Source organism: Chiloscyllium plagiosum, unplaced genomic scaffold (assembly GCF_037043375.1).
Source record: "Chiloscyllium plagiosum isolate Xiang-an unplaced genomic scaffold, Cpla_swu_hap1 HiC_scaffold_5, whole genome shotgun sequence".
Lineage (NCBI taxonomy): Eukaryota > Metazoa > Chordata > Chondrichthyes > Orectolobiformes > Hemiscylliidae > Chiloscyllium > Chiloscyllium plagiosum.
In genome coordinates, this window is record NW_028270143.1 from 54,146,263 (window position 1) to 54,169,158 (window position 22,896).

Below are 22,896 nucleotides of genomic sequence, written 5' to 3' on the forward strand. Positions count from 1 at the left end.
TAGAGAAAAGACAACTACTCTATCTCTCAAATTTTATAAACTTCTATCAGGTCACCTCTCAACCACCTATGCCCCAGTGAAAAAAGTCCCAGTCTATCCAGTCTTTCTTTATAACCCAAACCTTCTAGACTCGGCAACATCCTAGTAAATCTCTTCTGAACCCTCTACAACTTGATAATGTCGTTCCTATAACTGGGCAACCAGAACTGGACACAGTACTCCAGAAGAGGCCTCACCAATGACCTGGACAACCTCAAAATGATTTCCCAACTCCCATACTCAAAACAGCTGAGCAAGGAAGGCAAGCATGCCAAACCATCCGGTCTATATATGATGCAAACTTCAAAGAATTATGTATCTGCATCCTTAGGTCCCTCTGTTCTATAACACTATCCAAGGCCCTACCATTAATTTTATAAGCCCTACCCTTGTTTGTTGTACCAAAAATCAAAACCATCTGCCTTTTTTCAGCCCATTGGCCCATTTGATCGAGATCCCTTTGCTTCTTCACGGTCTACAATGCCACCAATTTTGGTGTCGACTGCAAACTTACTAATGATGTTGTGATACAAAAACCTGAATTCAGCTCTAAAAACATTGAACTTGCTTGGAAAAAACACCAGCTACATAAAAGGTGCTTAATGCCAGAAATGCAGTGGGTTTATTTGGAAATTGAGACAAACTCTTCACAGGATTGGTATTGGGCTTTCAAATGTTTCTATCTTATATTCACAACTCACATTCATAAACAATGCAAGTTGACACAGTTCACTGAAATCAAAATTTAGGAATTATTGAATCAGCGCCAGTTGTCCATAACCTAACTAGTTAAACAAAATAAGTAGTGGGAAGAACAGTGGACAGTGTAATTTAATATGACAATAAAGTAATATTTCCCTTTTGGTTGATTAAAATTATGAAGCAATGGTTTATTTAGGATTGAAGGTTAAACTCCAATAAAAGTACAAGTTCTAGTTTCAAGGATGAAGGTTGCCAACCAACTTAATGCTGGCAACCAAAGCCCTCAAGTGCGTGCACATGGGCATCAGAAACAAGGTGGCGAGTGTATAATTCCTGATGAGTACTATAAAGAAAGCAAGCACAGGGATATAAAGTTAAAATGATCTCCTGGACTCCAAATCTGGTTGAAACTCTCACTCTGTTTTGACCAGGGCCTCATGGTGTCAGGAACAGGCCAGGAGGCAGCAGGGATGATGGGAGCAGTACTCCAATTCAGGCTTTCAGGCCCTCTCACTCTACATTGGTGACCCAGCAGCCACAGTCCAGTCAATTTTAGTTATTTTCTTTTACAAGTTACTCAGTGTCTCAGGTTAGAGGCTCCTTCATTCTCCCTTATCGCCACTGGCAGGCTAAACAGCCTCCTATTGGTGCTGCAGTCTCGACAGTCTCCCTGCCAACCATAACTAATGGCAAGGACATCAGCTGACCACCACTAATTGGCCTATTCAGGGATGATCACTACTGGATACATATTGGGGGCACCTTACTGACCAATATCTGGGTAAATTATAGTGAAATTCTGAAAGCATAATGATAAGACAAACTCAACATAACTGGGGGCTTTTGTTATTCAGGTAACAGAGCAATAAGTGGTTTTATTTATTTAAAATACTTGATTGAACAATAACTATAAGACCATGAAAAATACATCACTACACTTTCAAAAAGTATTGACTAGTAAGGATATTACTTTCTAAATATAGGCTTTCAATTCAGGCCACACAACGTCTGTTTTGTTTTGATCCTATGCTATGCACACACAAAACTTAAGACATATCTCTTCCATTTTTGACTGGAAGACAAAAAATGTATTGTTGAGCAATAGGTGTGACTTAACATAATCTATGTTTTATTGAGTTATCGATCAACAGTAATATGTGGCATTTATATAGTGCTTTTAGCAGTTAAAATATCCCAAGATGCTTTATAGGATTAAACAAACAACTTTTAACACCAAATTGCACAAGATAATATTAGAACGTGACAAAATATTTTGTCAACAACATATTTTAAGGAATATCTTGAAGACACAATAGACACAGAGTAGGGAGGGAACTTGAGAACACAAGACAGGCGAAGGCACAGCCACCAAGCTTGAGTCAATTAAAACTGGAGACACCTCAAGAGACCAAAACTGGACAAGTGCAGTGACCTCAGAGCGTAGTAGAACTGGAGAAAGTTAGATGACACAGTGAGGCCAGGTCATGGATGGACTAAATAAGGATAAGAAGATTTAAAATCAAAGTGTTGTTAAAATCGGAATCAATGGCGATCAGTGAGTGCAGGCTGATAGGTGAACATCTATAGATAGCAGAGTTTGAATAAGTTAAAGTTTATGGCCGGGATCTAAGATGTGACATCAGTCAGAGTCCCGATCTTCTTAAAGGTGTCAAACCCATCAGCTGAATAGAACCAATCTAGTACATAATTCTTTAATCTGAAAATAGGGAGTTTATGTTTATCGCTGAAAATGTGTTGCTGGAAAAGCGCAGCAGGTCAGGCAGCATCCAAGGAGCAGGAGAATCAACGTTTCGGGCATGAGCCCTTCTTCAGGAATCCCGAAACGTCGATTCTCTTGCTCCTTGGATGCTGCCTGACCTGCTGCGCTTTTCCAGCAACACATTTTCAGCTCTGATCTCCAGCATCTGCAGTCCTCACTTTCTCCTAGAAGAGTTTATGTTTATCCTTAACTACCGAAAGATTACGGCTTAAACTTTCTGAATAGATTTACATCAGGGCAAGGCTTCTCTCAACCACTGGGATGCATGTTGACACTGGGAGAATTTACATGCAGTTTTTAGAAACTTAACAGTGCAGCATTCAGTGTGACCAAACTCTTAACAAAAAACATAAAGCCTTCTCCAGAGGCACCAGAACTTGGATTTCAGAGCAAGACAAGCAATCTTGGATAGAGGCTGAATGGACAATAGGAAATAAATATAATCCAATTTGCATATGTATAATGTATTGGCATATCTTTATTCCATCACATCTGCTATCTGGAAAAAGGGATGGAGGAAACAAGATATGGTGGTGCATTTGTAAGCACATATCAGATCCTATTTGAAGACTAGCAGGGCACAGTCATAAAGCCTACTGAAATGAGAAAAAAAAAACCCACAGCTTTATGGAAGAGACCCACCTTAAACATCAACTGCTCCCTGTCAGATGCTATGTACTTCCAGTATATTGTGTATTGAAGGTGAATCCCAGCATTCACAATTTTTTTTGAGTGGAATAGGGAACTTCCCTTGAATTAACTAATCTGATCATCTATCACCACCTTTCAATGCCATTAACTACTGGTTTAATATTTATATTCCACATCTTAAAAGAACAAATACAAAACGAACATTCAATTTTTCATTCTAACCTTCAGGGGGGTTCGGAACCAAGTGCAAATTAAAACATCATTTAGAATAGTTTGATGACTTTAAGGGAACCCCCAAAGATAACAATTATTCAATAATGATAATGATATGTCATTTCTCTACGGGCCAACAGCTCCCACAGGCATCATTAAAGACTGTGGTTATTAATACCTTATAAGTTGGTGAGTTCACCTGTTGTGAACCCTTTGAGGCAGTTCCATTTTTGGCACATGGTTTTCTTTAAAACTGAAAGAAAATATTTCCTTTCCAGAAATCCAGTAGTTGAGAACTCAATGTTGTGGCTGAAAACCTAGTTATAAAGCCCAAATGTACAATGACAAAGAATACACTATGATAAGACTGAAATCCAAATGATATAGCTGAAAACCCAATTCTAAAATTATAGCACGATCTTTGTCTTATCTGAAGCCACTTAACGAACAATGACTGAGATCAGTGAAGTAAAAATCTTGGGATTCAACTTAGCAAAACTGTATTACTGAAAGTCAAAGCCACCTACAGATTACTTCCGATTGAAACAGCTACAGGAAAAGGTAAATCGGTGCAACCATATTTATAGTTAATCACGTTTACCTAAAGCGATTAATTTTAGACTTTTTAAAAATGTTAATAAAAACTGCTGGTCTCCAACCTATTTTGTACACTGTAATATGAAGGTGGAGTTTTCAGAAAGTACATTTTTTCAGTAGTGTTTCAACAAAGTGAAGAAATGAGAGATTCTGGCACTATGCCAATAGACATGGAGGACTGGAAAATAATGACCAGAGAACTTGACTGTTAACATGGTACCATTGTTTAAAAAAAATGGATAGACCAAATAACAATAGACCAATTAAATTAGGGTTAGGATGGATAAATTACAGAAACATTTCTAAGGGACATTTTTAATTGTTATTTAGAAAGACACAAACTAATCAATGCCCTAATGAAGGGCTTTTGCCCGAAATGTTGATGTTCCTGTTACTCAGATGCTGGCTGACCTGCTGTGCTTTTCCAGCACCATTCTAATGTTGACAAACTAATCAATGACAATTGGTTAAACCATTTGTGCTTGCCAGGAGATTCATGAGTCCTAGCAATGCCACTAAAAAAGACATCAACCCAAGAGTATTCCTATAGGCATACGTTTGTTTGCAGGGTGAATTGAGACTTTGCTATGCACATACACAAAATCACAAAGCTAGGAGCTCAGGTTTAAAAAAAAACAGGTTTTAAAAAAAAGCTTAGTCTAATGTCAGCCTTTCATCTCAAATGTGATTAACATGCAAAAGCAAATAATCAATAATTTGCTTGTACATCTGGAGCCATCTTTACTTTTTAACCTAAATATATTTCTGTGCCTATTCCCTTAAAGGTTAAAATGAGAACAGTGTGCATAAATGTATTTTGTACTCCCTTGAGTTTAGAAGATAGACGATGACTAATCAAGGTCTTAGGTGAGGGTATCCATAATGGGAGGTTCATAATTTTAAAATTTAATATTAGGCCATTTAGAAGTCAAATTAGGAAGAGCTTTTACACCCAAGAGGGTAATGGAATATCTTTCCTCCTAAATGCAGTGTCAAAGCATATATTGAACACAAAGATTAACAGATTTTTCTTCAAGTATGTGTCCACAGATGCTGCCAGACATGCTGAGTATTTCCAGTATTTTCTGTTTTCATTTCAGGTTTTCTACATTTACAGTATACTTCCACTGCTAGAATTTAAACAGTGCTATCTTGAAAGTCTGTAAGCACAGGTCAGAGCAAATTTAAAGGCAGAAGATGTTGGATGGGGCATCATTTAAGGAAACAAATTGGATTCCTGGATTTGTTTATTTTATACAATGACAATATTTTCAAAGATTTACATAAACTTTAACAAATCACTGGTTAGGTGTCAGCCATGGCCTTGCTTACAAGTCTGAATGTCAAGGCCTGGCAAAAGATTACAAAGGGCAATATACCAGGGTGACACCAAGGACGAAGGGCTTGTTATGTGCAGAAATCACAGAAAATAATATTGCTCTCCTTAAAGCAGAGGAGATCTAATAAATGCATTCAACATTATAATAAGTTTTGACAGAGCAAGTACGGAGTAATTAATTCGTTTGAAGAATGGGTTGGGCTGGCAAGAAAATTGAAAGGAATTAGAATAATTACTATTTCAAAACTTAAAAGATTTTGAATACTCAAAACAATAGAAGGCACAACAATAAAAAAAGGCGACTGAGGATTTTCTTCAAGAGGACTAGTGTGCAGTTACTATAGGAAACTAGATCTGGGACATAATTAGGCAGCTCTTGGTCAAGCTTCACAGGCCAAATGATGCCCCTTCTTCTCTGTTTAGAAATTCCAGGACTGTTACTTTTATTGAATTGAGACCTTACCATTTCTGCTAGATTAAGTGCAGAACTAATGAAGTCAGTCTACATTCTCCAACAATATGCCTGAAACTGAGAAGGGCATTTCTTGCTGACGTACACCAGTTGCCTCTCTCCGAGACGCAGCTTAAGGTTTGGTCAGGCCTATGGCAACTTCATCTTTATAGGAAACTAAACAGGCAATATATAAAGGTCATTTTCACTCCAGTAGCCTCGACTGGATTTAAACCCACATTTCAAGGATGAAATATCGGTCACTAGATCACACTGTCAACTACTTCAAGATAATTTTCAAAAGGAACCTTACCAAGAACAGGCTCTTTCCAATAATTATTTCAAATTGATAGAGAGTAAAAAATTTGAATTTTCATACACTAATGTCCAGCTGAACATTCAAAAGTGCTTCACATGCCACAATTTAGAGAGCACATTGTGTCGGAAATATGTTTATACTGATAAAACACAACATGAAAACAAGTAACAATTATTTTTATTGCTGAACATTGTGTTGTTTTACAAAAAAAAAGGTAAAACAAGGATAAGAAAGAACTTTCAAAGATTTCAGAAATCTAACACATGGACTCTTCGTGAAAACTGGGAAAAAGGATCGAGCTGTTACATCCTGCTATTGAGAGAATCTTCACATCAATTTTCATCAACGAAAGGCGAGATTTAATGCGTCAAAATTCAGTTCCCATAAAAACAGGCATTTGGTCCAGAACAAACGAGTGCGTTAAGTCGAAGCTGAAGTCTTGTCTATGATCGGGTGTACTTGCCCCAGATGTGCAGCATAAATACTGAAGCGATGAACAGTAGGCTCATAACAAGCACTGGTACAGGCCCACTGAGGAGAGAGGAAAAGAAAATCAATAGAAGCACATTTAGCAGTACGTTCACCACTGCTTGCTTTTATAGTTTCAATGTCAATGCAAAGGCAGCAATACAAGGGACATAAGGGACACCTAGTGGTACAGCAAGAGCACCTGCACAATACCAATTTTGCTAGCACTGTTGGAGAAAAAGCATAATAAATATCAAGCAGAGTTATTGCTATTTCCTTGTTTTAGGAAGGATTTTGTTGTCAGAGTTGTACAGCATATATCATTCTATTCACTCAGTATAGATTCAGAAAAGCTACATAATACAACTATATTTGAAAAGATTTTAAATCCAAGTGAAAAATATCAGAAAATAAATCAGGCTTTCACAATTACAACCTTAGAGTGGAAAACTAAATTTCCTCATGTTATTTTCACTTCTCCCTTCACTGATGAAGAAAAAAAAAACAAGGTACCAATCTGAATTGCACACAAGCCTCAGACATCAGGACCTATACCAGTTCTTCATCTTAATTGTGAAACTCCAACGCTGCTTTAAGCTATCCACACAAAACGGTAGCTTAGATTACAACTTAATAACACAAGACAGTTACCATAACATCACACATTCTACACTTTAGACACAAAACGAGAAGGCTTGTTCACATTCCTGTCATAAGCAGAACTGTTCACAGCTGATTCTCAGTTTATGGAGAATTTGCATTTACACAAATTAAGCTAATTGTGAAAATTTGGAACCATTCTCTCACTGGCTACTAATAGCCAGTAGCTCAGAACCAGTACATTTTTTTGAAAAACATCAAGTTATTCCTGTAGCAAAACTAATTTGTCTTTTAGAAAACTTAACCCAAACAGCAATAAACATAAGGGCACCCAGAGTAATATTTAAGTAACATTAGCTTTGGTTTTAGAACTTAGTAAAACTAAAATGCATTACTGTGCACTGCATGACCACCTTTTCCTTTTATTATAATGCACTCACACCAACCTTACCTCAAAGTGAGGGACTAAAATCAGACAGAAGCCTTTACCTCAACTCAGTTTAAAACAGTTAAACTTCAGAAAATCCATTTCCTGTCCCAAAATGTTAAATACTTGAATTCAGAATCTTACAGCACAGGGAGAGACCATTCAGCTCATTTTATCTGTGAAAGAGCTATTGAATTATTCCCACTCCTCTGTTCTTCCCCATAGCTTTGTCATTTTCTTCTTTCCTGGTAATTTATTCAATTCCCAATTAGATGGCTATTAATGTCAGACAGTATAAACTGGACATCGAGAACATTTAAAGAGATCACACTATCATCACAACAATATTACTTGCATTGATCTAGGCAAGAATAATTTGCAACAGACATTTGCAAGTCCTAGTCTGTGACTATTAACTCAGAATTACGAAGATATTAAACAAATTAGTAAATCTACATTTAAACAACTCAGCTATATGAAGCCAAATAGACTGTGCACTTAAAGTCCAGATTGTTTCCACACTGTAGGGGTTCTATTCTCTGTCCAATTAACCAAAGAAGGATAGATTAAAAAGTAATTGATTGGTTTTTGTTTTCTTTTCAAAAGTTGAATTTTTTGGTTGAATTAGGAGCCTAAAAATATTCTGGATCTTAAAACAAAAGCAGTCACATTGTTTTGATTACTGAAGAATCCTTCAAATCCTAAACTCATCTATTCCACTGTAGTTATTGGATGAAGAATGGACTCTGACATAAAGCTCCAGTTTCATTTCCCATGTGTAAAATGAACACAAAGTATTGAAAGCCTGAGATCAATGTGTGCATATACGTTGAAACACAGTCAAAGCTGATAAACGCATCTACCACTGACATACATATCCAAAGTACTTTTTGACCTTCAAAAGAAACATGGGTGGAAATACCTGAGAAACATAATTTTTTACTCCAATTGCCAACTCATGCCATCTAAGCAAATTATTTAAAAGACAAAGCATGGAAAGAAACAACTCTTGAGGATCAACACAATGTTGTTACTCTCTCAAACAGACAATATTAAGAAAGCAGATAATTACAGTACATCTTTAAAACCAGACACACTGAGGATAAAATTCACATTTTTAATCATTTCGGCTAGAATGAACAAATAAAAAATGTGACAAAACACTACATCTATTTTTCCCCGAACGTGTTTGCCCCTTTCGTCATGTACAAAGATTTGCTGTTGAAGATCTTGTATTTAAACAAAGGTTTGGAGAAGGTCTTCAATTTTCCTACACTCTCAAGAAAGGCACTTTCCCACATCCTGATGCAGCCTGATAATTCTGACAGATGTACACAATTGCAGGGTACAACTCTTTAATATTCACATTAGCCCTTTGATAAAGAATATAAACACATTCCTCAACGAGGCACAATGAAAATTGGGTTTAGCAGATTTGGGTAACATACTCCTAAAATATTTCTAATTAACCTGATTCCACCTGCATAATATTGCCTGTCTCTGCATCTGCCTCAGTTCACTTGCTACCGAAGTCAACCGTGCTTTTGTTATCTTTACACTTCACTAAATCAATGCACTCCTGGCTGGCCTTCCACATTTCAACCTTCATAAATGTGTGGTCATCTAAAACTCTGCAGTCCCTGTCCTCACTTTCTGAGTTACACTGGCACTTGGTTAAGCAACATGTTGGTTTTAAACTTCTCGTGCTTGTTTTCAAATCCCACAAAGACGTTGCTGCTCTCTGATCACATCAAGCCTCACAAACCTTGCAGATATTTGCATTCATCCAATTCTCGCCATTCAGCATCCCTGATTTTATCTGTTCTACACTAGGTTCTTAATACTTCAGTTACCTGAGACCAAAGCCCTGGACCTCCCTACTTTGACCTTGCTCTCTCTCCAAACCTCACTTTTCTCATTTAAGATGCTCCTAAAAACACTGCTTTGACCAAGTCTTTGGCAGAACACTCCAGTATTGCCTTATGTGGTTAGGTAATGATATTTTTTGATACTGTTCCTGCGAAGCACCTTGGGAAATTGTGTCGTATAAAAGAAACTATACACAATCTTTTTATGGAAATTTAATGAATTAAGAAATTTAGTCAAATCTGTATGCCTTCTTCCGCCCTCTTGACACCTATGGATTCAAATATAGTAAATAAATTCTAATCACAAAAAAAGGAAGCCATTCACTCTCAAGTTACAACATAAACCACAATTAGAAATTTAGAATTTGGACAAGTTAATATCTAAACTTTAGTTACAAGAAACCCCTTTCCTTCTCCTCCAGTCAAGGCAGCATGACATGGTTAAAGGTCAGTAAAATGTCAAGTTTTACTTGAATTAAACTATTTTTTCTTGATAAACTATAAAAATGGAAAAGTCACATTTACCGAAGTATTTCTTCTTGGCAATTTAACTCCTTCGTACCAATAAATGAAACTGAGTCAAGAGTTAAATGGAAGCCCAATAAACAATATTCCCACTAGTCATTACTGTCAAAGAAATTTGTTATTAAGTACAGTCATGTCTTATGATACAAAGCAGTAGTGGTGGCCTAAATTTGATTATGTAGACGCTAAGGTGATTTTCGTCCAGTTAAAAGAATTGATGGGTCACATGCATTTAGTTTTCTTTATTGTTTTGAATTCTCACCTCTGTAGCCCAACTCCCTAAAGAAATGGCGTGGGATGTGATTTAATCAGATTATCACAGTGCATCTTATCTCACAGAACCTGAGGCAGGCATCACGTAGGAGATAATTTGCTTTAAAGCAAAGATAAAAAAGACCAAATTTAAAAGGTCACTAAATGTGGGAGTTAAGAGACAGTTGTCATTTTTTTTCCCTGATCATCAAAAAGACTGCATTCTAAATTTCAGCTTGCAAAGCATCCTACTTTTCATCGACTGAAACACAAGAGCCTGCATTTAGCAGGTTACTGCCCCAATCATAACCTGCTGCATAGTTACAAAGTTCAAAATGCAAAATAATAACTCAATTTATTTGTAATTATGCTGCAATTTAGTTGTCAAGTTAAAAGGTAGGATGCTTATGCAATTCTACTTTGCATACATTTAATACTGCAATGCTGATCATTTAATTATAAATTAATTCAACCTGTATAATATATCCATTTAGTATCCAGTATGGTAAACTTGCAACAATGTACTAGGTTAATCAATGGGCCAAGAGGCTGTTAAAAGTAGGAACGTGACTGATTGGACTTTTATCCAGCTAACTGTTAAATATGCCAGCATGTCAAACCATCCAACAGAATTAGACAGTCAACAAAAATCAACAGGATATTCATGATTAAATTAGTTGATGGGCACTACCTTACACAAAGTAAGGGAGGCATTTGTCACCTAATTTGAAATTGTCTGCACAAAGCACTCAAGGCAGTAACTAAAGTGGGCTGCCCACAGTAATGTCTCAGGCTAAAGTAGCAAAGGCTTGAAACTATACATTTGTTCTTTCATTTAGTGATGTTATTTGAAAGTCATGAAGAACATTGTATAGAAATACTTAACAAATTACTCCATAACAGCAGTGTAATCAGAAAAACTTAAATCACAAGCTACTTGGAGTGCAAGTATCAAAAGAAAATGAGAGAAAAGGGAAAACAAGGCTAGAAGTTTTAGTAAAGTGAAAGCTTTGTCAACATTTATAAAAAGAAGAGAAATGCTAACTGGCCTTTGCACTTTACAAAAGGTGACCTGCTGTGTACTTGCAGCATTTCCTGTTTTTATTTATGCTGGCAACCATTAAGCTAAGAGCAGTTAAAGGTCAAAAGGTAGGATAAGAATAATATTTTCTTTTCAGCAAAGCCTGTGTCTTGCAAGATAAAATGTTTAAAACAGTCTTACTCTAGGATAGCTTCCTTTACAAAGCAAAAAGCAACAATCAATTACAGACATGTTTTTCCCCTCCCTTTGTTGCTTAAACAGTCAATCCTGAGGACATCAAGACAGAGCTTGAAAGTGTACTTTTATAAGGAACTGAAGTCACTTATTAAAACAGGCCCAGAATTCCACCAGGGAAATAATGCTAATCCACTTCATTGCAAATTAAATCACAAGCAAAACTATACAATGGATTAAGGGTTAATTTTAAATATTAGAAGCGTAGTTCCATCAATGTCCCATATAATTGTAGCAAGACTTACTTAATATTAGTTTAAATACCCTGTTCCGTGTTCACCCTCCCTACTTCCTTGAATGGCAGCATTACATTCACTAACTTCACCGGTCATTGCCTGGCGCGTGTGGCAGGAATGCAGCATGTAAATGGAACAGGGTTCCTGTGAAGCTTTGTTCTTCTCACATAATAAAAGAAATAGGAACAGGATTAGACCACATGGCCCCTCAAGCCTACTCTGCCATTGGACTGATTCAGGCTTCAACTCCACTTTCCTTCCTTTTTCCATATCCTTTGATTCTCAGGGAGACCAAAGGACCTGTCTATTCCAGCCCCCACCCAAAACTCTGTCTCCGATATATTGATAATATCACTGGTGCTGCTTCTCTCTCTTAATTTGGAATTGCAAAGTTCATCGAATTCGATTCGAAGTTCCACCCTGCCCTCACTTTCACCTGGTTTGACATCTCCCTTCCTGTCGTTGATATCTCGGTTTCCATTTTTGGGAAAAATCTGGCCTCTAATGTCCACTATAAATCTACAGACTCCCACCTGGACTATACATCCTCACACCCTGCTTCCTGTAAAGACTTTATTCCATTCTCCCAATTCCTCCATCTCCGTCACATATGTTCCAACGAGGCTAACTTTGACAAGGGAGCCTCCGAAATGTCCACTTTTTTCCACAACTGACGATTCCCCAGCACCAGTATCAAAAGGGCCCTCAACTGGGTTTGGCCCATCGCCTGCACTTCCACCTTCACCCTCTCGCCTCCCTCTCACAACAGCAATAGGGTTCCCCTTGTCCTTATCTAGCATTTCACCAGTATCCACATCCAAAAGATCATCATCCACTATTTCCATTACCTCCAGCAAGATGTCACCAGCAGACATATATCTCCTTCCCTTCCTGTGTCCACCTTCTGCAAGGACCGGTCCCTCCGGGACACCCTGGTTCACTCTTCCTTCACTCCTAACACTCCCCCACAGCACCTTCCCCTGCAACCACCGAAGTTGCAACATCTGTCCATTTACCTCTTCCCTCCTCAGTATCCAAGGGCCAAAACATATCTTCCACGTGAAGCAGTGCTTTACCTTCTTACAATCCAGTCTACTGCAATTGCTGCTTACCATGTAGTCTCCTAAAAATTGGGGAAACGAAGCACAGGCTGGGTGAACGCTTCGTAGAACATGAATGTCCTGCCTGCAAAAAAGACCCTGACCTTCCGGTTGCCTGCCACTTTAACACATTATTATGTTCCCTGGCCAACATCTCTGTTTCAGGTTTGTGCAGTGTTCGAGCAAAGCTCAGCATGCTGGAAGAATAACACCATTTGCCACTTGGGGTCCCTGCAGCCCTCCAGACTCAATATTGAGTTCAATAATTTTAGGGCCTGTACTCTCCCATGTCTATTCCCCTATCCCACACCAAGTCTTGTTATCACATAATCTGCCAATATACACTATCTATTGTTATCTACTTACAGTCTCCATTAACAGCTATTCACTTTCCTAGCTAGATCGTTGTCCACTCCTTTGCCAGTCCAACTGTCTTCTCTATCTTTGGACTCTATCCCCACCTATCATTTACTCCTTACCCTCTGAACCCCCCACTCTATCTTCTGCATAAAATAAAACATTTTCCTAACTACCATCAGTTCTCAGGAAGGGTCACCAGACTCGAAACATTAAGCCTGATTTCTCTTCATAGTTTCTCCAGTAACTTCTAATTTTGTTTGATTTACAGCTTCTGCAGTTCTTTCGTCTTCTTTTCGAGATTCCCCAGCTAGGTGAAGGAACCTTTCAGTCTGTATCTTGTCGAGTTCCTTCAAACTTCATATATTTTAAATGAGAACATTCCCATTCTTCTTTAGTCCAGAATGCATCAGAGGAAAGGCCTCTCACCTCAGAAACCAATCTAGTGAACCTCAAGATACTGCCTCTGATACAAATATTCTTCCTTAAACACGAGACTAAAAGTTGCGTGGTGTACTCCAGGTGCGATTGCAAAGTCCTATTTAATTGTAGCAAGACTTCTGTTCATGCTCCCTCCTTTCTTAAACGGTTGTGTTACATTTGCTAATTTCAATGGTCATTGGCTGGCACTTCTGCGGCAGGAAAGCAACATTTAAAACATTTCAATTGCTGGAGGTGCTGCAGATATAAATCAAAAAACTGAGACAGAATCTCTAAGCACAGAATATAGTGAAGTGATGGAAGAGGTAAATTGAGTACTTCAATGTAACTCAACAGAAGGAAAAGGGATTTACACATGCAAAACAATGCCTGATAACATCATTTCATTTTGTTTTGAAAAAGTGATCAAACGCAAATAATGGACTTCCAGGTTGGATATTGGAGGTAGAAACAAGGTGAGTTTTGTGATTAAACAAGGATGATAGAAGATTGTCAGATATGACTAAGCTAGGAAAACTGACTGCTCTCCTTATCTATAACTATCTTGTGATAACTAGTCTTAGTAGTCAGAGGGAGCAGACTTTATAGCTCCTGATGCAACCTTTGCAAGGTTTCTTGCACATCAGCTTATGCAATAACATGTACAGGGACAATGTATTCTGGACCACAAAGCTGACATACCAAAATAACAAATATAAAAATAGAAATTGCTGGAAAAGCTCAACAGGTCTGGCAGCATCTCAGAATCTTATAGAACCCCTACAGTGTGGATATAGGCAGTTTGGCCCAACAAGTCCACACTGACCCTCTGAAGAGTAACCCACCCAGACAAATGCACCAACCTTACACACCCCTGAACACTATGGGGAATTTAGCATGACCAATTCACCTAAACTGCACATCTTTGGATTGTGGGAGGAAACTGGAGTACCCAAAGGAAACCCACGCAGACATGGGAGAGTATGCAAACTTCATACAGACAGTCACCAGAGGCTGGAATCAAACCCGGGTCCCTGGTGCTGTGAGGCAGCAGTGCTAACCACTGAGCAACCATGCCTCCCTGTGGAGACAAATCAGAGTTAATGTTTCAGGTCGAGTGACTCTTCCTCAGAACCTCAAAAAATAAATATTTGGAGTTACTTTTCTGATTTTACAATACTTATTAGTTCCTCCAACTACAAACTCCTAGCATTGTTAATTTTTTTGGGTTTTAGGGTGAATGGATGACATTGTGGCAATACCATCAGATTAGTAATCTAGAGTCCTAGGCTAATGTTCTAGGGACACAGGCTCAAACTCCAACACAGCAGCTGATGAAATTTGAATTCAATAAAATCTAATCTAAAGACCATTGTTAACTGTTGTAAAAACGCATCTGGTTAGTTCATAACATGCATTAGGAAATCTGCCACCTTACCTGATCTGTCCTAAATGTGATGCTAGATCCAGAACAGCATAGTTAACTCTTAATTGCTTTCTGGCTTTCTAGGATACTTCAATCAAGAGGAACAAAAGATAGCTGACCCCCGCATTCCATACACAAATATACAAAATTTAGTACTAACTAATTTGTTCATATATACACATAATGTACTGGTGTTTAGTAACATAGAACATAGTAAAGTACAGCACCGAACAGGCCCTTTGGCCCACCATGTTGTGCCAAGGATTATTCGTAATCTAAAATAAAATAACCTGGGGAAAAACTCTGGCTATTGACTCTATCCGTGCCTCTCATTACCTTGTATACCTCGATCAGGTCACCTCTCTTCCTCCTTCTCTCCAGAGAGAAAAGTCTGAGCTTAATTGACCTCACTTCGCAAGACAAGCCCTCCAGTCCAGGCAGCATCCTGGTAAACCTTCCTTGCACCCTCTCCAAAGCCTCCGTATCTTTTCTATAATAGGGTGACCAGAATTGGACACAATATTCCAAGTGCGGTCTCACCAGGGTCTTGTACAGTTGCAGCAAAACCTTGCAGCTCTTAAATTTGATCCCCCTGTTAATGAAAGCCAAAACACCTTATGCTTTCTTAACAACCCTTCACTTGGGTGGCAACTTTGAGGAATCTATGCACTTGAACACCAAGATCCCTCTGTTCCTCTACACTGCCAAGAATCCTGTCTTTAATCCTATATTCAGCATTCAAGTTCGACCTTCCAAAATGCATCACTTCGCATTTTTCCAGGTTGAACTCCATCTGTCATTTCTCAGCCCAGCTCTGTATCCTGTCTATGTCACGCTGCAGCTTGCAATAGCCCTCTATACTATCAATGGTACCTCCAACCTTTGTGTCATCAGCAAATTTACTAACACAACGTCAACCTTCTCATCCAAGTCATTTAAAACAACTACAAAGAGCAGAGGCCCAAGAACAGAGCCCTGCTGGACACCACTCACATCCAGGCAGAATACTTTCCAACCACAACCACTCTCTGCCTTCTGTCAGCCAATCAATTCTGAATGCAGACAGCCAAATCTCTCTGTATCCCATAGAGATTATGACTTTATGAATGAGCCTACCATGGGAAACCTTGCTAAAATCCATATACACCACGTCCATTGCTTGACCTTCATCAAACTGTCTCGTCACCTCCTCAAATTAGTCAATAAGATTTGTCAGGCAAGACCTGCCCCTCACAAAGCCATGCTGACCGCCTTTAATCATGCTATACTTTTCCAAATAGTCAAAAATCCTATCCCTCAGAATTCTTTCCAAAACCTTGCTGACCACAGATGTAAGACTGATTGGTCTGTAATTGCCAAGGATTTCCCTATTCCCCTTCTTGAAAAGGGGAACAACATTCGCCTCCCTCCAATCGTCCGGTACAACTCCTGTGGAGCCTTTCTCGTGCCCCCTTCTGGATCTCTTCAGTCCATTTCTGAGCTCCTTTCTAGTAAGCCTGTAATCCTCTAAAGCTGTGCTAGATACTTGCTTCCTCCACCTTACGTAAGCTGCCTTTTTCCTTTTGACGAGAAGCTCTGTTCTCGTCATCCAAGGCTCCTTAATCTTACCCCTTCTTGCTTGTCTTAGAAGAACAAGTTTATGCATCACTTGCAACAACTTTCCTTAAACAGTCTCCACTTGTCTGTTGTGCCCTTTCTGTGGAAAAATTGCTCCGAATAGATACTTCCCAACTGCTGTCTGACAGAGTCATAATTCCCTTTTTCCTTATTAAATATCTTCCCTTGGTAAGTGCTCCTTTCCCTCTCCATGGCTATGATAAATGTGAGGCAGTTGTGGTCACTGTCACCAAAGTGTTCTCCCACCACATGATCTGACACCTGTCCTGGCTCATTGCCGAGCACCAAATCCAAAATGGCCTCTCCCCTCGTTGGCCTGCCTACATACTGAGTAAGGAAACCCTCCTGAACACTTGAGAAAAATGGCTCCATCCAAACCACCTGCACTAAAGAGGTTCCAGTCAATACTGGGAAAGTTGAAATCACCCATAACAACAACCCTGCTACATCTGCACTTTTCCAAAGTCTGCCAACATTTAACACAAATATAGATCTTGCTTGGATGTGACCTTTTCTGCATTTTAATTGTCATTTTTGCTTTGCAGAGTCCTTTTGGGCCTTGGAGCTGTTTATTGTCAATCCTTTCATAACCATAAAGACCATTTTACATTGTCAACACATCCAAGAGGACATTAAAAAAAATTAACTCCTTCCTGTCAGCCCAAAGGTACAGTGGTTCAAGAAGGTGGCTCATCACCTTCTCAACGGCTATGACAGGTGGCAACAAATGCTGGCTTGGCCAATGACACCCACATACCATGATGAAAAAAAACCAAGGGGCAAATCTCCCTCGTTAGAAATGGTCACCAAGGCCACACAAATGACAGTGTAACTTGCTACTTACTAGTTCAAACCTGAAGTTGCCTAGGTTTTGCTGCAAATGGACATAGGAAATATTTGTACAGCCACCTCACTGGGTTAGTAGCTTAACTGGCAACTACATCACACCTGGAATTGGCAGGATTGTAGAGATTACATCTGATTTGTTGGTCATGATATTGCTCAACTCTGTCTTTCACATGCTACTTATGCTGTCTGACATGCAAGTAATCACGCTGATGCCTCTTTTTTAGATATGCCTTGACTCGTCCACTTCAAGGAACCAGGATTGATCCCTTGGCTTGATAGCAGTGGTAGAGTGGAGCTACAAGCTTACAGATTGCGATTAAATACAATTCTACTCTTCTGAAAGTCCAAAGGTCCTCATGGTATACCCAGTTGTGAATTGCCAGACTAATTCAAAGTCTATCCCATTTAGCATGATGGTAGCACCACACAAGATGGAGGATATCCTCAATATGAAGACAGAACTTTGTCTCCACAAAAGCTGTGCTGTAGCCACTTCAGCCAATACGGTCATAGACAGATGTGATTATGAGAGATAGGATTAGGGAGGACAAGGTCAAGGAAGCTTTGCCCTCTTGCTAGCTCCTTCACCTACCACAGATCTATTCTAGTACCTTTAGGTCTCAATCAGCTCAGTCTGGTTGTCACCCTCAGTACAACAGAAGACATAAAATTGAAACATTATGTAAACTGCATTATTAACATAAAACAACAATATGATTGATGTGAAGAGATTCACTCATTATCCTGGATACCTTTAGTATCAAAATGCATCAGTACAACTCCATCAGACAGGTTCAAAACTATTCCTAGGTAGTTTGCACAATAATGTCATCAGCAAATTACCATTTAATAAATAAACAAAACTAAATGAATACTAAAACATAAAGAGGATGTTACAAACATTAAGACATGAATAACACACAAGCTGATTGTACAGCTACTCAACTGCAGCTAAAAGATTGCAACACAGTTTCCACAGAAAATACTTACACTTTAAGCCCAGGAGAATCCTCTGTGTAGAACCGCCACATACCCCCAGTGCCTGTTGAGGTGGTTCGACCTGCACGGCTCACTGCACTACTGGTAGCTTTTCTGAAATAGAAGAGTAAAGATGAATAAATATTAATATTAAAGGACTGCAACTTGGAACAGCATGCTATTAGCAGGAATCTACTTAACCCAAGATTAATTTTGGTTCAATTAAAACCATGTCAGACACAAAACAATGGATTTCTTGACTGGGTTTTCAGAATTCTCATCCTCACAATTCTTTTTTGTTTGCTTTTCTCCCTAACTGACAAGGTGTAGAAGAAAATATTAGATATTGTGAACAGCACTTCACTAAAACATACCTCTTCATTCTAGATTTTTAAAAAGCTGCATGAGAAATAATATTTTAACCAAGTGATTTGGTAGCAAAGTTCAAACCACTTAATTGAAAGTTAAGAATGTGTAAGGAGAAAAACAGATGGCAGCAGTATTCTCACATTCAATGTGTGGGAAGGAAAGAAGTAACAGATCGGGGTAGCTTTCACCCCCTTCTGTCATATAGGGGACAAGAGGAGAAGTGTAGCTCTATCAGGTCACCACTTAACTGGCTATTTGGTGATGTTAGTCAAAATCGGGAATTAAATTATAGCAGAGGACTGTGTGCAATGTTATCAAATTCTGTTTTAATGAGGATAATTGATGTTAAAAGATATCAAATGCCTGACTATATTTAAGTTCGCCATTTTACCTATTTAAACAACATGAAAACGTTACAGACATTTCTTGAAATCTTTAGATAATATGAGGTATTATATCAAAATATTAATTAGTTTAAGACCTAGGAAAGAGATTATTGAATACTGAATGCAAATATAATATATTAACTACTGCTATTACAGTGGTTAGTAACATTAATTTTAATGCAGATTAGTGTTGAAAACATTTCCAAGTTGTCTTTTTTAAAAATTAATTTCTATATGTAAGAGAATCCACACTTTGACTTCCTTTTTGTTTTAAATTTGAATTTTGTTTTAAATTTGAATTGTCCAACAGATAGATACACAAATTTTTATACATTTTGATTGTATGAAGCTTGCAGAAAGATCACATTTATAGATTTAGTTTCTGGAACTGGCTATTGTAGAAGTAATGTAAATCACAGGCAGCCAGTTTTGGCCAGCTTCCACACGTTAATTCAAGGTGTGGATGGATCATAAGGGTAGGAAAGAAGAAACGGTCATTCAGCTAATGGAGTCTGTTCTGTTATTCGAGGAGATCAGGCTGATCTGATAAACGTCAACTCTACTTTCCTGCCTTTCTCCCCTTAACCCACCACTACTTTTCTGTATCTTTCTCAAAATCTGTATGTTGGTCTTGAAAATTCTGAACAATCCAATCTCTGTGCAGAATAAATTTCTTCTTAGCTCGAACTTAAAATGAAAAACGCCTTATTCTGAAGTTATGCCCTCTGGTCCAAGACTCTCCAGAAAAGGAAACAAGCTTCCTCCATTGACCCTGTCATGCCCCCAAAGATATTACACATTTCAATAACGTCACCGCTCATTCTTCTAAGCTCTTAATGAGTACAAGCCGAACCTTCTCAATTTCTCATCATAAAGAAATCCTACCATGGTCGGGATCAATCTGCTGAATTTTCTCTGGACTGTCTTCACTGTCAGTATATTTTCCTTGGATAAAGGGACCAAAATTGTTCACAGTATTCTAAGTATGGTCTGACTGGTGCTTTATATAGTTTTAGGAAGACTTCCCTATTTTTATATTTTCTTTTCTTTTAAATAACAGCCAGTATCCCATTTGCCTTCCCGATTACCTGAACTTGCATTCAAGCTTTTTGTGATTCATGCAAGAGGACCTCCAAAGCCCCATACTGGAGCCTTCTCTATTTAAACAATTCAGTTCCTATTTTCTTCCTGTCAAAGTGAAAAGCCTCAATTTCCCCACATTACATTCCATTCTGTCAAGTTTTTGCTCACTCACCTATCCTGACGTTACTCCTCTGTAGATTCTTTTTGTCACCCTCACCCTCCCACTAAATTTGGTAGCCATTCTAGCTGTAATTATTCCTTTGATATGGGGAAAGCTCAAATCTAAGTAACTGTGGCCTTGACCCTAGCCATCAAGTAAAGCGTAGGATTGGGAAAGTAATCCCTATAAACTACATTAGACAGGATACCACTCATGTTAAACCAAAATAAAATGGATCACCAGATTATGCAAGTTTTCTAGGGAGAGCTATACTTTTCTTTCTACTATCCAGATGACCAAGACCAGCTTTCCCAGTATGGACAATATCACTAATGACAAATGAAGGGGCATCTCTCGAACTCTAATTCTTTTTTCTAACAGTCATCCTCCTGGGACACATCGTCCATTCTCCTAACAGTCACTTCAATCAGGATTTGTTCCTGTTCAGTAATTTACACCAGAAACAACTGGAAGTGCACTGACTTAAAAATAAATAGAATACAACATACTTGAATTCTGTCTAATGCACCATGCATTTGTCCAGCATATCAAATTTATATAAATAGCACGCCAAAGTAGTCCTGCATCAGTTGTTGTGGCCGCTTGTGTTTTAGCCAATAATGGAGGAAACAGTGCAACAAAGAACTCAACAGATACAATGCAACATTCCCTGTAACATGACAGACATTACAAGAGCCCTGTGTATTTAAACTATTCTGATAGCAATTTACTTCACGTTATCCTGTGGGGTTGCATGATGTAATTCTTGATCAAGATTTACTGACATTACAGAATTCATGCTCTCAGCTGGACTGCATTATTGTTATCTAGAAATTGCACTTGTTTAATTCTCCATCATAAAAGGTTTAGATCTACAAGTAATAAAAGACGAAGCACAAACTATGACCAATTTTCAACAATACTCTATGTAGGTAGAAGGTACAACTTTATCATGAACAATAATTATACTGAAGACAGTGACAGTAGCTCAATTTGGGGTGGTATTGGGCAGAAAGAGAAAAATAATCAAAAAAGGAAACTAGGAAACCAGGTCATTGTCAAGCTACTCAAACACCTCCTAGTGGTTAGGATTGGCATCGATGGTGGTTGTACTGCAATGTCAAGGGCAAATCACTTAGAATCTCACTCAGCAGTCAAAGCCAACTGTGTCAAAGGAGACTGTGGAGGAGGGGGTAAGACAAAATAAGGTTTCAGACTAAGTTCCCAAGAGGGACTTATTCACCTTGGGGAGAGAGAGAGAGAGAGAGAGAGCAAAAAAAAAGGAGCGAGCACTATACTGCCCAGGTTTAGTATAAATTGCAGCCCAAATATCACATTCACCAAAATGCAGAATAGATACACTGAAATTAAGGATTTCAATAGCACTTTCCATAAGATTATAACAAATACATGAGAAAATTACTCCACTCCTCAAGCCTGCATTGCCATTCAAAAATATCAGGTGATCTGACTGTAGCCTCTATATCACTTTCCTGCCTATTCCCCATAATCCTCAACTTCCTTGTTGATCAAATCAAACTCAGTTTTCAATAAATTCAATAACCAAACCTCAACTGCTCCCAGTGGACAAGATTTGCTCAGAAACACTAACAAGCAGATCAGCCATGATCTTACTGAATGGCGGAGTAGACTCAAGGGCTGAATGGCCGAATCCTGTTTCCATTTCGTATGTGCACAACCTATCATGAGAAGAAATTCCTCTTCACCTTCATACCAAATGGTAGAACCCTTATTTTAAACTGTGTCCCCTAGTACTAGGTTCCACTCCCCACCACCCAAGATGAAATAGCATCAAATCATCCACTTTGTCAAGCTTCTCAAAATCTTATCTTCCAATAAAATCACCTCTCACTTTTCTAAACTCCTACTTCCCAGGAATCAGTCTGGGGAAGCTTCTCTAGACAGCTTTTATAAAATTATGTACCTCCTTAACAATGTGACAAAACGTTTATAGAGTACTCCAGTATTTACATCATCCTCCGTCATTTCTGCCACCTACAAATGGACCCCACCACCAGAGATATATTTCCTTCCCCACTCCAATCTGTAAAGACCATTCCCTTCGCGACTCCCTTATCAGGTCCACGCCACCCCCACCCCAACCAACCCACCCTCCCCTCCCCTCCCTGCCCAGCACCTTGCCCTGCCACTGCAGGAATTGCAAAACCTGTTCCCATACCTTACCCCTTCACCTCCATCTAAGGCCCCAAAGGAGCTTTCCACATCCATCGGAGTTTTACCTGCACTTCCGCACATCATTTACTGCATCCGTGGCTCCCAATGTGGTCACCTCTACATTGGGGAGACTGGACGTCTACTCTCAGAGCGCTTTAGAGAACATCTCCAGGACACCTGCACCAACAACCCCACCGCCACGTGGCCGAACA

The 22,896-nt window shown here is 38.8% G+C and overlaps 1 protein-coding gene across 1 annotated transcript in view; it reads right to left on the reverse strand.

The window, feature by feature from the left end:
- Positions 1–6,250: 6,250 nt before the first annotated feature.
- The window catches only part of sec61b (SEC61 translocon subunit beta), a 29,791-nt gene continuing 13,145 nt past the window's right edge, over positions 6,251–22,896 (reverse strand). Inside the window, exons 3-4 of the mRNA XM_043690047.2 lie at positions 18,503–18,604; positions 6,251–6,622 (exon numbers count right to left, since the gene is read on the reverse strand). Of these exons, the coding sequence (XP_043545982.1) occupies positions 6,535–6,622; positions 18,503–18,604 (190 nt within the window). The 3' untranslated portion in view covers positions 6,251–6,534. The remainder of the gene's footprint in view (positions 6,623–18,502; positions 18,605–22,896) is intronic.